The 14,927-nt window shown below is 43.5% G+C and overlaps 3 protein-coding genes across 3 annotated transcripts; 1 reads left to right on the top strand and 2 right to left on the bottom strand.

Annotated features, from left to right (window-relative positions):
* Positions 1 to 274: 274 nt before the first annotated feature.
* Positions 275 to 2,091, bottom strand: AOL_s00097g210 (uncharacterized protein; the record flags this gene model as incomplete). Its single annotated transcript, XM_011126043.1, has 3 exons — positions 275 to 1,465; positions 1,526 to 1,646; positions 1,730 to 2,091. 3 exons carry the CDS (start codon positions 2,089 to 2,091, stop codon positions 275 to 277), a joined length of 1,674 nt encoding a protein of 557 aa, XP_011124345.1.
* A 7,846-nt stretch (positions 2,092 to 9,937) lies between these two features.
* AOL_s00097g209 (uncharacterized protein) lies at positions 9,938 to 10,762 on the top strand (the record flags this gene model as incomplete). Its single annotated transcript, XM_011126042.1, has 1 exon — positions 9,938 to 10,762. The coding sequence occupies one exon, from the start codon at positions 9,938 to 9,940 to the stop codon at positions 10,760 to 10,762; it is 825 nt and encodes a 274-aa protein (XP_011124344.1).
* Positions 10,763 to 13,338: 2,576 nt separating this feature from the next.
* AOL_s00097g208 (uncharacterized protein) lies at positions 13,339 to 14,893 on the bottom strand (the record flags this gene model as incomplete). The annotated part of the gene is made up of 3 exons (XM_011126041.1): positions 13,339 to 13,764; positions 13,856 to 13,973; positions 14,040 to 14,893. 3 exons carry the CDS (start codon positions 14,891 to 14,893, stop codon positions 13,339 to 13,341), a joined length of 1,398 nt encoding a protein of 465 aa, XP_011124343.1.
* Between the last annotated feature and the right edge of the window lie 34 nt (positions 14,894 to 14,927).

Raw genomic sequence — 14,927 nt, 5'->3', positions numbered from 1 at the left:
AGCACCATATGGCCATTACACTCAACATCAAGGCTTCTTAGTCCTCAATCCAATCCAATGCTCGAGGCGAGTGTGTGTTAAACTAAGATAGGTGTAAGTAGATAAAAAACAGTGTGTAAATATGTACAAATCCTTAAACGGAGTCTCTCCCACAAATCTTACTTCCATTATATCAAGTTACCGCAATTTTATACAAGAGCTACACACCCCCCGAGCTCATAGAGTCTTATTTACAATACTAGTATGTATCAATATTATACATACTTCCTCCTTCTTAACACAGACACCTATCAAACCATCTCGGGAATGCCACCGTTTCCCTAATATTCTCCACTCCGGCCAAATACGCCAACAACCTATCAAACCCAATTCCAAATCCTCCCAATGGTGCACACCCCCATTTCCTCAACTCCAAATACCATCCTAGTTGTTTAATACTCTCCTCGCTCATACCCCTTCTCTTCATTTCGGCTTCTAACATATCGTACCTATTCTCCCTCATAGATCCTCCCACGATCTCACCAACCTGTGGCAACAACAGATCAAAGCATGCAACCGTCTCCCTTCCTTCCTCATCTTTGTTCTCATTGCTATTAGGTAGCATATAAAATGGCTTTAACTGTTTTGGATAATCCGTGATAAACACAGGAGCTCCACCCCCGACCGCATAAGCCAAATATTTTTCATGCTCACTTTGTAAATTCATGCCCCATTCGACCGGGAATTTGAATTCCGCGCCTTCATCCCATGGAACCTGAACCTCAGGTATGCCCTTAGAATTAGGATTTAGCGAAGAACTCATTTTGGCTTTATAGTCTTCTCCCCTCTTTACCGCCTGTTTTAACGCCTCAATGGCTTTAGTATATGTAACCCGTCTCCACGGTATATTTATAATCCCATCCCACCTTTTCTCCAGTTGCTCAGGTTCAAGAAGTCCAACATCATCATTCCTTCTGATTAACAGATCCTTCTTGAGGACTTCGTTATTCACTAGACCCTGCACGACGGATTTAATAACCCCTTCAACCACCTTCATAACATCTTCAATTCCATTTTCAACAAACGCTATCTCCGCTTCTAACATATAAAACTCATTTAAATGCCTAGCGGTATCACTCTTCTCAGCTCTGAACGTGGGGGACATACACCATACCTTCGACATGGCCAGTGCCATGGCTTCGAGGTGTAGTTGTGATGATACGGTGAGGTATACCGGGTCGGTAAAGAATGGCTTTCGATCACTCGCTGTGACGGCGAAGACTTCGCCGGCACCTTCACAGTCCGAGGATGTTAGGATGGGTGGTTGGACTTGGGTAAAGGAGTTTGTGGCGAAGTAGGTTGAGATTTGGGAGAGGGCTGTTGAGCGGAGTTGAAGGATTGAGCGGGAGGTTGAAGAGCGTAGACGGAGATGGGGTATTGTGCGAAGGTATTCAAATGTGTGGGATTTCTTCTGGAGGGGGTAGGTCTGGGTGAACATGTAAGTATGGAGTAGTATTCATAAAATTTACTGTTTTTTTAGGCTTACCCCGGGGTCAGACTCAGCGAGCAACTTCACGTCTGTAGCAAGAAGTTCTTTCTGCTGGGCCTTCTTTACTGGTGATTCCTGCCATGAACCCGTAATCTTTGCAGCAGCGCCAATTGTTAAACTGTCGAATAAGAAAGAATACCATCAACCGTATGTTCATTAATTTTCTTAAGAAAGAATTGATATAGAAAGGAAGATACTTACGCACTCCCCTGCTCTGGGGTCATAACAACCTGCACAGTCTGTGCCGTTGACCCGTCCGTCACAGTCGCGAAGCATACTCCCTTCTGCTTTCGAATAGTCTGGATCCATCCCTTGATTGCCGCTTGATCTTTGATATCATTTTGAGTGAGGAGAAGTTCTCTCACGGTTGTCGGAAGAGCATTAGCTGTCTGTGTAGCAGTACTTTCTCCAGAAGAATGATTATCACTATTCTCCTGCCGGAATATTTGGCTTGTAGACAACAGCCGAGCATTCTTATCAAGACATCGGCGGCAAAGAGTCTGGATCCTACTGTTACGGGTTCCCAGCCGTACGAAAGAGACTAAACGAGGTCTGGCAGACATCTATGCTATAATCATCACACAGGTGTTAGGAACAAAAATACCACAGGATGCATAAAAAGAAGAAGAAGAAGAAGAAGAAGAAGAAGAAGCATCCAAGTATCCAAACCCGGGGTACCAACCGGGGAAAAATCCAATCGTCCCGATCTGCAGCGCAATATGCGGAGTAAAAGAAATATGTGCATATGCATAAACTGCGGCTCAAGGTACTCCGCATACATACAACGAAAGAGGCGAAGATGGAGGGGTAAGGAGCTGAAATCGGAAAGAAGGATTTTTGCAATTTTAATAATGTGTCCTATTCGGGACGTATATGTCCCCAAGGAGAGCTCTGTGATCCCAATCCGGTTTTCACCCTGCACGATACCGGTATTGCCAAAAAGGCCAGAATTCGGTCTCGATGCTACAGAATTCGATGATGCCAAAGCTGAATATGCATGCTACCTAATCTCACAGTGCATCTTCGCGCGGGAAGTCTATACACGCAATGGATCAACAGACTTCAAGTAAAAGTGCGGCAGCGAGAGACCGAAATGCAAGGTGAGTTTGCCAGGAGCGACATTGCATTCCGCATTCCTGACTTACGCCCTGGCATGTGAGAAGAGGACGGGAGGGAAGGAAGGGAAGGAAAAATTTTAAAAAAAAAAGAATAAGGGCAATTATAATATCAACTCCAAGAACGTAAGCGCCAGAAGTCCCGCATGATCAGAGGCTCGACCATATCGACTACACTTCGAAGTATACATACTTTCGCAAAGAGACACATCAGATCAGAATTAGAAACGATTGCTCCCAATAGACCGATCGATCTCCCCAAACCAATAGGATCAAACCAAATCACAATTAAAAAAAGTTGCCCGAAAAAACAGGACTATTCATGTCGCGATCGGGGTAGCCGTAGCTCCGATTCCGAAAGCTAAGACAGTATGCATCTGACCAAAATATCAGATCTCGGATGCGGAGCTTGGTGGAGCTAGACGCAAGTCTAATCCATCCCGACTCGAATGGGTATCGACCCGGCGGGGACAGCTCACACATCTATGCCTAACCCTCATTTGTCGGGATGACACACTCACACCCTGAAACTAGACTACCGTTCATCGTGGACCTTCCCGCCATATATACCAAGGACAGATTTATGAGAAACAGCTCCTCTCGGAGACCTGAGATGCAAACTTACATCAGTGGCTTGAAAAGAGACCCTCTCCTCGCAAGGTTTTCCCGCTCCCGTTTACAATCCGTCCAATAATTCCCAAATTGATAGAAGAAGGCCAAAGAGTAAAATACATTCGAAACTCTTAAAGCAAGGAAAATTGAAAGAGTTTAGTCAAAATGTGGGAGAAAAACGGGTGCGTTGTTGGGATGTCAAAAGAAGAGCAAGCAAGCTAAGCTCAGGCCAAAAAAAAAAAAAAAAAAAGAATTATCATACCAAAAAAGCAAATGCAACAAAGGTTAAGGCACGAAACACTCTCCCCAAAATCTCATCCCATCACACTACACGGTAAGCAACCATGATCTGTTCGCAGCATACGGCACCCTTTTGCGCACATTGCATGATCGCTAGCCGAACTAACCATCGACACGACCTACTCGAAAGAACATAGGTACATAATCCAGCATGATATCAGAAAACCCCCCCTGTTAAGTAAAGTACCTCGATATAGATCTAAGATCTCGGATCTGAGACATTCTTCAATTGAACCAATCATGGATGCCCTGAATCGACGGCACTTCAGTTGCAGGGGGTGAAATTACCTGGACCGAGTACTTATACACATACATAAGTACGTATACGTTACATGTACATCGGAAGGTTATTCCTCTTCTAGCGACTTATCACACGCCCTACGTGGTGTCCTATGTGATAAGATGCAGCAAGCAATAAGCATCTCGGGAATACTAGTTTCTATCATATTTCTTTTCTGCTCTCCTGTGGAATGGACATTGATGTGCATACTTACATATGTAAGTACAGATGACATGTCTGCTCTAACTATCTTGATGCTTAGTCTCGATGGGTCTGGGTCTGGCTTTTTGGGGATTTGCTGTTCCTAAAATCCCGATTTGCAGGGTCTATAGCTCGGAGCTACTATAGCTTGGTATGCATATGAAGTCACTGGAAAAGCCACCATCAATCCATACTAATAAAAAAGCAGGTGCCCCCCAAACCACCCCGGTGAGCTGGACGGATGTATCCTCCGCATCGAATCAGATGCTTCCAAATTTCCATTGACGAAAGAGAGGGATAGCAAGCCGGAAAAGAAGCTTATCCAAAAGATCGAATTCACCTAAGCGGTGCGAAAAGTGGATACGTGGGGAGTAGTGCCGTCAAGAGAGAAAAAAAAATGCCTTTCAAAACTGGAAGTTTTGAGGTTATTCAGGCACCGGCCAGGCTTAGTGGAGCCTTTTCGCCAGGGACCAACAAACCCTCCATATGAAACAATCCGCGTCTTTTTTCTCCCACTTCCCGATTGAATCACGACAATTAGAAAAATTACAAAATTGTTTGGAGAAGAGGCTGACAAAGATGGGGCATACGTACATACCGACCCGTGGTCAGCGCGGCATAACGAATCGTTATATGATACAAAGTACCATATGATAGACCCGTTCCGCGACGACACACCCACACCCACACCATAAACGCACATCGCCATATATTTCCTGTTAAGAGATAGATCTAACTCAATCTTGTCATGTTTGTCTCTAACGGAGGATAATCGGCCAATGTCTACGACACCTTCCCCAGCAATTAATTAGCCCAGGAGGTTCCCCGACAAAAAAAAAAGTAATAAAATTTAAAGAACAAAAACGACGGGGGGCGGAACGGCACAGTGCAGATAAGAGCCCAGCGTCTATCTGTCAGAAACATGCATCTACGAAACCTCTCAAGCTTATCCACTATGAGCCTAAAAACGCTTAAGGTAAACAATATGCCAAGACGCGAACCCTGAACCACGAGGCCCCCCAAAAAACCAGTTGACAAGGCCAAGGGAAGAAGAGACAAAAGTCAAGCCCCGAAATCCGTCGCGCCTGTCATTATCAATCGAAATACCTTTATTTTATTTTATTTTATTTTTTTTTCACTTTTCTCTTTCTTTCTCGTGATTAGGATCGGGAATCCTTTCTCAAAAAGAAAAATAAGGGCTGACATACGGACAAGGTAGTTTACGAGGCTTCACTTCACCATTACTCCAAAAGAGTGTTGCGTTTCGTGGCGCGCTCTAGGCCACCCTTTCTTTACCTGTGGGCCTGGGCCCTTCAACCAAAAAAGTCCAGCCCGCGATCCGGGTTAACTATGATCAAGGGGACATGGTAGTAAAGGAACATCCCGGTGAATAGAACCTCATTCGAAGCATTTCCAACTCCTTCCCTGGTGTGTGACGACATGCACGTAACCAGAACAAAAACCTGACTGACTAACACCACTCGTCATATAAAAAATTATTTATTTTTTCTTGTACCCAACCAACTAGCATACATTATAGGGATTGCCCTAACACACACACACACACACACGACGGGTGCGCGCGATAGGTTGGGGGAGTACAAGCCCCTTCTCTCGCCTCGCCTATCTGGACCCAGGCTTTCGGGTACTGCGGTCGAGATCCCAAATCTAACGCCAGATCTCGTCTGTTGGGTTGCAACCACCGCTCCATGTGAAGAAGACCCACCCACACCTCTCCCACACAGCTCCACACACACATCCTTCAAAACCAAAAAAGTATTTCCCGTCCGGTTCAAACTCTCACAGGTTTTAAACATCCAGCCTAGCTTAAACCGAAGCGGGATCCATCAAGCTGTTAAACCCACCCAATAAGACAGATCCGTGTTTTCCTGACTTCAGCAAGCTGGCAAACGCCATAGCAGAGCGAGCCTCTATCGGACCTGTGACCTCTTCTCACCCTCCGCTCCCGCCGGCCCTTCTCATTGGTCAACAAACCAAAAAAAAGGAAGGCACTGCGGCATGCGTCCTTGCATCATATCCCGAGGTGGATGTATGTATGTAAGTACAGCAACTTACAACAGTAGTGTCCTCGAGCTTCCCTCGTCTATTCCGCGTTCTTATATAGGAATATAATCGACATTGCAGACAACAAACCCCCCTCATACATATAAGAAAGGGAAAAAATAAGAAGGATGCAGAACTTCCGTAACATCCGCTCATTCCTTGAACCTCTCAAACCCCCCTCCCCCTCGCTCGTTTACTAGGGAGGGCGGCTAGGTTATTCCGTCGTCGACAGCGTTCACGCTGACGTGAGAGAGGGAGAAGTAATCTCTATCCGTTCCGTCTGTGCGAAACAGAAAACGAAAAGCGAGAAAGAGAAGAGAGAAGGGGAAGAAAAAAACAGTGGGACGAGGATTAGAGCGTAAATCAAACGTAAAACGTAGAAAAGTCGTTCGCAAGGTCAATCTGCCCTTCAAAAGAAATACAAAGAAGAAAGAAAAAGAAAAGGTGTCTATTATAGCCCGTGATTTGATATGTATGTTGGTATGTACCGTGATCACGAAACCCCACCCTCCCCTCCATGCCCAGGAACTGACCGCTTTCACCCTCCGTCGACCTTTGGAAATTAACACCAGTCTTAGACATAAACGCGTACCCCATTGGTAAAAGTTGGCATGAACGATCAAAGACAGGCTTGCGTGGGAAATTCATAACTGCCTTTTCGAGCCTAGCCACTCGTTAAACCCACCACCGGATCACCCAAAAAAAGATAGCCCTTCGATCAAAACGGGAATCCAAAACTCAGAAGTTTCGAAAAATTGGGGTGAATTAAGCCTCATGATAAGCCAGAATGTCCATAGACGGTCATAACCCGCCATTCTTGGGAAGGGGAATTCTTTCATTTAGGAAAAAAAATGAAAAATGAAAAAGATAAAAAACAAAAAACCAAGAGATAATCGGAAAAAAGCCCCCAAGTTTTGCCGGTGGACTGCGAAAAAAGAGGATTGAAACATAACCAGTAAAACGCCCAGACCGGTGCCTCCCAAAATGGCCACGACGGAGAAACAAAATTTCATCACATCTGCATAACCAGCATAATCAAGTGACTTTTTCGATGAATAAACCTTTTGTCACCAAAAAAAAAAAAAAGGTCAGAAAGAAGGCTTCAAAAGTTTCATTCGCAAATTATCTCCAAAGCCAGGAGACGTGATGTCCAGTCAACCTCACATACATACGCTTACATTAGCTACTAAAGCTTCAAAGAAAACAAGGCTGTCAACTAGCTAAGCTGTCTGTCACCAGCACTTGCATAAAAACCCAGCACGATGATGAAAATGGCTTATCTCAAAAGAGAACACCGAGAAAAGCTCTAAGCTCCGAGCTTGAGCTATGTCTATGTATAACCTTGAGACCTAAAAAAAAAAAAAAAAAAGCCGTTAGGCATATGTCTGTACAATCCATTTACCCAGACGCCGCAACCAGATGCATGCACAAGCCCATCTCCTCGGTCTATATTGCAGTTTACAAAACGTAAGAGACCCAACCTACTTGCTACCATTCGTCGTTTTCTTGCCCTGTGCCTAGCTACATACTACGTACACAATACACTACAAACATTTACCTCCTGGCGCCGGAACGCCGTCCTCTTGGGGGAATAGTCTATCGTGTGGCCAGAACGTTCCAAAAAAAACCCACCTGTGCCCATGGGTAACTATCGAGACCCACTTTCTATTCCTTTTTTTCGTTCCCTTCTCCGAAAAGGAATAAGAGAAACCCACACACAAAAAGTAGACTGCCAATACATGCTACTACAGCTGAATGTGGTTCGACGAATTGTATACGTATCTGTTAATCAAGCTAAAGGAAACCCCGAACTAACGATGTACTAGGTACGATTCCCGACATGGTGGATCGAATTAATCCCCAAATTATCATAGGGATGTTCGGTTTGTGGGTGTGTGTGTGTGAATCATAAAGTAGTTTTTAGCTTTTAAGCTCGGAAATCGCAAGCCCACCATCTTCCCAGCCCGAAAAAACGCCAGAAGTACCTAGGTATGTTTGAAGACAAGAGAGCGATAAAGCCTGAATTTCGATCTCATCGCCCATTCAAGCATATCACGATTAAACACCGAATTACTCCGGTAGTTAGCCTTTTCGAAATTTCGCATTAGCAAGCCCAGAAAAAAAAAAGAAAAAGAAAATAAAGAATACAACAAAGCGAGAAAAAAGAATGAAGTCGCCAGCTATGTTATGTATGTATGCAATGGATGTGTACTATGTAAAGCTCCACTCGGAAAAAGGAATTGAATTTCAATTGTTAACGTTGTTCCTGTGTGCGATTTTCGCTCCAACCTTTTCCTCTTCGAATCCGGCATGTCCACTAACTAAACTGCCCTGTGGGGTCGTCCCAGATTCCCCTGTACATGTCCACACACCGATCTATAGAAAAAAAACCCTTCCTGGTATACCATCGATATCATCATGCAAAAAGAATCCCCACCCTCATATACAAGGAAAAAAGAAAAGAAAACCATGAAATAAGAAAAAAAGAAAAAGGAACCCATACAGTGCTCCGTAGAGGTCCAGTGCAGTGTACAGTACCCACTCGGATCTCTTCGATTCAGCCTGCCCTTTCCCCCCTCTTATATCCGGGGACGATCTGAACCATAAATGCACGAATCGGGGACGGGATCTCTAAACAAAAAAAATAAAAAATAAAAATAAAAAATAAGAAAAAGAAGTGCAGTGATTAAAGTGATTCAAACTCATATTTTCTTTCCCTGGCTCCGTTTTGGCGGTTCTCCCGTATCGTAACGAAAAGGAATAAGGGCCGAGAGTTTTACGCCCCAAAAGGTGGATTATTCGGATTAAGAACAGTGATAATGGTGGGTTTCCTTTTTTATTAAAGGTGAGATCATAAGTGTATATAAGCAACCGTGAAGACTGTCCCGGATCAAAATTCCTTGATCTTTCGCCATCGAACAAAAAGGTCTCTAAGAAAACGGTGGCGTTTTTTTTCCTGCAAAGAAAGAAAATCGATCTTTTACATTATCATCATCATCTTTATCATCTTTTATCATCAAATATCTTCTCTGATTGTCGACATTGACATTTATTACTACCTACTACCTATGACCATTGCTACTCCACACTGATGTGAACGCTACGTATACTAGGATTCCAACGGTTTTTTTTTTATATCTACAAGCATTGATCAATTGGAGGAAAAGGCCCTTTCGATTCTATCAGCAACCTACCTTCTTTCCGATACCCTTTTTACTTCTTCTTTATCGTATACCCGGATCCTTTTTTCCCGTTTCTTTTTATTTGATACCACGATAGATTAATACCCACTAAATAATAACTATAATATTAATACCCACAAGAAGAGTCTCGACCGACCCTTTTCAGCCGCTCAAAAGGAACAAAAGATAGCGCTATAGCTTCCAACTATCCAGAAGCTTCCGTCATAGGCCATTCTTCTTTTTTTTTATTTTTTTTCTATTTAAATTTATTAAACAAACCATAAGGCTGGCTTGGGTAGCCTAATTTCGAAAATCCACCCTTAAATTGTCTGCAAATCACGAGGGTCCTGACTAGCCCAACCGCTCGATCTAGACGACCACCTGGGAATCTAGCAATCTAGGTCCTGGCCTACCGATCTGGTGTCAGGGCACTAAAATCCAGTTTTCGAGCCGAGGGTGTTCGCGTCCTGAAACAACACATCTTGTTCCAGCTCCAAGAACAGTGACATCACGCCGATTCCCGCTCTCGGCATCATTTCCCAATTCCAACCCTGGTCGTTATAGGAATTGCCTCTTTCGGAAATCCAACATCGCCGCAACAACAACCCACCCCATCCACAACACATTAGCTAGAAAAGAAAAGAAGAAAAAAACCATGCCGACTCTACGCCAACGTGCCTCTTCGGCCTCAGCAGAAACCCGAGATCTCTGGCCCTCCATATCCGCAACCCTCGGCCAATCCTACAGCATTTACTACCAATCCACCGACTCCCTCCCCTACCCAGGTCCTTACAGCGCCGCCCAAGCCTGGCCGCGAATAGCAGTAGTAGCCTCCTCAGACCCCGTGGATGTAGCATTAAGCATGCAAAGCTCCGACCGTCTTGGCTGTCCCGAACACGTTGCCGTTCTAAATACCGCTAATGAAAAGACACCGGGCGGATTATGGCAAGGTGCTGTATTCGCACCGGAAGAAGCATTAGCAAGACGGAGTAATCTTGTTACAGCGTTAATGACAAGTGATGACGGTGGTTCTGCACCGCATCATTACCCGTTACCTGAAAGAGGGGGGTTGTTTAGTCCCAGAGTTACGGTTATAAGAGGTGGTCCTGAACAGAATTATGCATTATGGGCTGATTCGGATTGGAGGTCTGTAGCGGTAATTTCGGTTTCACCGGTTCGTAGGCCAAAGTTGGATGAAAGTGGGGCTTCTTATAGCTTTCCTCAGGAAAGAGAGCTACAGAGAGAGAAGATGAGAGCAGTATTGAGAATGGCAGCTTATCAAGGGATCTCGGATATCTGTTTAAGTCCCTTTGGATGTGGGAGTTATAAGAACCCCGTTGAGGAAGTATGTCAGATTTGGAAGGAGTTGTTGTTGGGAAGAGGTAGTGAATTTGAAGGATGGTTTAGGAACGTATTGTTTGCAGTGGCTGATGGGAAAGGGGAGAGGAACTGGGAGGTTTTTATGAGATACTTCGGATGAATGTTCGAAACCTTTTAACGTTTGAAGTACTTTTTTTTACTTCTCTTTCGATCGAACATGCAGCGTTTTAAGTTTACTCTATCGTCTTTTTGTTTGATGGCGTCAGATGGTGCTCAACTATATTTCCGTTCATCTTCATTTATTATTATTATTATTCCATCTCTTTTTCTTTTATTCGAGATACACGAGTACGTATACTCCCCCGGGACACCGGGAGTTTCCTTTCCAAAACAAAAAAAATTATCTTGTTTCACTTCGACTTTTTTTATTATATTTTATATCAGAACCTTTCTTAACGAGAACGTCTTATTTGCTGTTTGTTATTTTTCCTTTCCAAAAATCTTTCCTTTGCTTCATGACACCAACTCTATTTTGTCGTACTAAAGGCTGGTCTCTATAATAAAAGTGAATCTTATCTCTTTAATCCGGTGTTCAGTGCGCCCTTCCTGTCCAGAAACCTAGCAGAAGTAGTTAAATACCTACCAGAGCTGTAGAATCAACGTAACCGGTTGGGGATTTCATATCGTATTCTATTATCTCAACCGTACGCACATGACATTACATGTACACTCCTCCAAGATACTATGCTCAGAGCTCTTCTCTTCCTCCACGCCCACTCCGATTTCTCCTTTCTTTCGATGTTCCTATAAACCCATTAAGCGTTAGCTGTCCTAGTATCTCCCTTTCAATCCTTTAACCCTCTCCTTCGTTCTTTGTTATTATTAATATTATTATTCAGTAGAACATAAACGTGAGGCTATTGTCTCCGTAGACTCGAGTCTAGCTCGCCAGAAAAAGTCACTTAATTATAAGACCTTCTGATACAAAATTTCTACGAAAGTAGGAAGTGGGGGAAGAAGCTGAGGAAATATAACATAAATTATATCTCGAACTGCAACAAAGGACATCCCCCCCCCCCTTACACGACATAACATATATAACACCCCAAAAGGAAACCCCGCGACATCTTATCCAATATTAATAGTTCCTAGTTATCATGACGATTAACCCCCCTCCCCCGGGTTGTCCAAAAGTCTAAGATAATAAAGGATAAAAAACAAAAATAAAACCGGAACAAAACAGGGGCAGATCTAAAGTGGCACCACTATTCGAACACCCTCCTTCCTCATAATCATACCGATACGACCATAATATATTAATACATACCGGCACATAATATGTATAGATATAATCTGACTTATAATATGATATAACATATATAACACATACCATATACCCACCGCCTATCACTATGAAATATAAAACTGTATATGTATATAAATCATACGACACGACCACCAGATCTAAAAGTAAGAGATCTTAAGGAACAAAAAACGATTAATTACTAGAATTATATTCAAAGGTACATATCTAACACTTCAGAACCACAAAGCATACTGATAATGATGATGACGATGATAAGGATGGATCTAATATATATTATTTTCAATCATGCATGCATGCACTCCCCCAAAAAAAGAACAATGATATCAAATCAAATCAAAATCAAATCAAAAAAAAAAAAAAATTCAATCATGCATATGAACTCGCAAGTCGCCGAAGAGTATAAAAAAAAAAAAAAGAGACGAAAAGCTTAAGTCATGCCATATAGCAAATAAGTAGTATATGTATATCCAAAAGAACACAATTCAAATCCGAAAAAAAATATATCAACGATTATACAAAGAACTGAAAAAACAGAGAGGTATTCGCAAATTCAATCAAAAAAAAGATTTCAGGGTTTGAGGGGGAATATATTATGTACATATTACAGCATCTATTATATGTCCAAGTCGAAAAAAAAAAGAAGAAGAAGAAAGGCCAGTACCAAAAAAAATGAAGAAGAAAAACGAAAAGAAAATGAAAAAGAAGCCTGTAAAAGAGGAGTAGAGTGAAAGAGCTAACAGTTCGTTAACACTTTCATCAGGGAGGATAAAAAAAAATAATACAATACAAAGCAAGGTCCACCTAAACAGGCTTCGCTTCGCAAGAAACCAGAAAGCAATAGAATACAAAAGAAAAGGGTGTTATAAAAGAATGGGTAAAAAAAATATGGAAGACACAAGCCAGCTTTGCTTGAGAGTTCGACTTCGACGGGTTATTTTTTTCGCTCGACTAAAAGCACAAAAATCCAACAGATTCCAGACCAAACAGAAAAAACCGGTGCAAAAAAAAAAAAAGCTAATCCACTACCTTAAACCGGTTCCAGCGTTTGGAGAGTAGGAAGAACCCCGACGATAAGCAAAAAAGGAAGCACGGGAGATGGGAACGTGTGGACGAAAAAACGAGGCAGCTGGACAAGACAACCGTATTGCGCAAAAGAACAGAAGATAAAACAATCCCCCCCAGGTAGCACTCGAAGTAGACGCAAAGGAAAAAGGAAATAGAGATCCAGGAGACTGGTAGGCCGGAACTAACTGTATGTTTGGCGTAAAAAACAAGGAGGAAATACAAGAAGCAACAAAGGAAAAGATGTATTCCCAAGGAAGGGATGGCTGAGTTACTTCGTACGTCATCATATCACTTTAGAAGAAGAAGAAGAAAAGAAAAGAAAAATTGTGGTTCTAGAATCCTTTCTAGTTCCGGACCTGGACATCTGGAACTTCGGTTTGATGATGCAATTGGTGGTGGTGGGCGGCTTCTGGACTGTCGCTTCTGCTTCGACTTCTAGCACCACTGCTGCCTTCTCCAACTTCTTCGACAACAGGTAAGATTGTTGTGCTTGGCCTTTCGGTTGACGGAGACCTAACGTTTGATCGGACGCGGTCTGGTAATCCGGTTTCCGTAGACGGTGGATTCTCCGTGTTATTGTTATTGTTATTCTGGCTGCCTGCTGCAGCAGCCCGAGGAATTCCGCGATCATTAGCGCTAGCAGGCTGGATGATTTTTGAAATATATCGGAAGAACCTATCGCCGTAGGCCTGTGGTGGTACAGCAGATATTTCGGTCTTGTCTTGTGAGAGGCCTTTCCAGAAGTGTTCAGCCCGTTTTATAAAGTCGTACTGAAAGGGAAAAAAAGGGTCAGCAGGCGGTCCCAATAGGAACGAGACTTGGTCCCGATAATCAGGGTTAGTTAACAGGGAGAAAAAATACCTTGGTAAGACAATCGATGATTCCGAGATAGTAAATAACTTCCCCTGGTTCATCGTTCTCATTTGTGGCGCGGAATCCATGTTCATCCTGGTTGAAAATGCTTCGAGGCCCTTCCTCACTGTTTTTTTATGTTAGTCATCATAGTCTCAGGTCTGATATGAGGGATTGAAGGGGGGTGTAGTACTTGGCCCTGGCGAGCATTTCCTCTGGAAGAGGGGTGTCGCTGTGTTCTAGACTCACGGGGACCTCGCTGTTGATAAGTTTCCTCATTTCGGCTCTTTTGCGAGCGCTCTCGAGTCTGGATGGGGTCCTGGTAAGAGGGTGGGGACCCATGTCCTCGTTGGAAGAACTTCCGGGTTGGAAGACCTGGAGGTTTTTCTCTCTTAGGTTGTCATTGTTGCCTCGGTGCACGTCATGGATTCCAACGAGCAACGAGTAGTCCATGATTTTCAGGCGTTGTAGAAGCGCCACATCAAGCTTGGCTTGTTGCACAAAAAGTTCGTGTTTCCTCGGGCCCAGGCATAAGTGCATATTACGGGCTTCCCAATTCAAATCCTTGAGAACGGCCTTTGGATTTTCTTCTGGACCAACCTCCTTGTACTCCCGGCCGATGTGGGAACCCTTTAGATCGAAGGTCATGTGAATGTCCTTATGCGGGGGGAAGATATTATTCATGATGACGAAGTGGATTTTCCGGCCGAATGGTATCTTGACTCTGTGTAAACCAAAGAACTGGGATATGAGGGTATCTGGGTATTTTGTGACATGGTTGTAGTAGTCGCGCAAGATGTGTCGCAGATATCGGTGCTCGGCATGGTGGATTGTTTTAATAATATACTTGTAATCACGGGAGAAGTAGAAAAAACTGCCGCTCTTTCCTGGGGAACCCAGTTCGGAGAGGATGTACCTGTGGGTAAGGGACATGAGATAGTCACCGGGATCGATGTTGAAACGGGATCTCAGGTGTCGGAAGACCCAAGGGGCGTAGTCTTTGAATTTGAAGTCGTACTTGGCAGATGGTGTGAGTTCCGAACCCATACTAGAAGCTGCTGCATTAGAAAATGTCTGATTC

The sequence above is a fragment of the Orbilia oligospora genome, assembly GCF_000225545.1.
Source record: "Orbilia oligospora ATCC 24927 unplaced genomic scaffold scaffold00097, whole genome shotgun sequence".
Taxonomy (NCBI): Eukaryota; Fungi; Ascomycota; class Orbiliomycetes; order Orbiliales; family Orbiliaceae; genus Orbilia; species Orbilia oligospora.
This window is presented reverse-complemented; position numbering and strand designations above follow the sequence as displayed.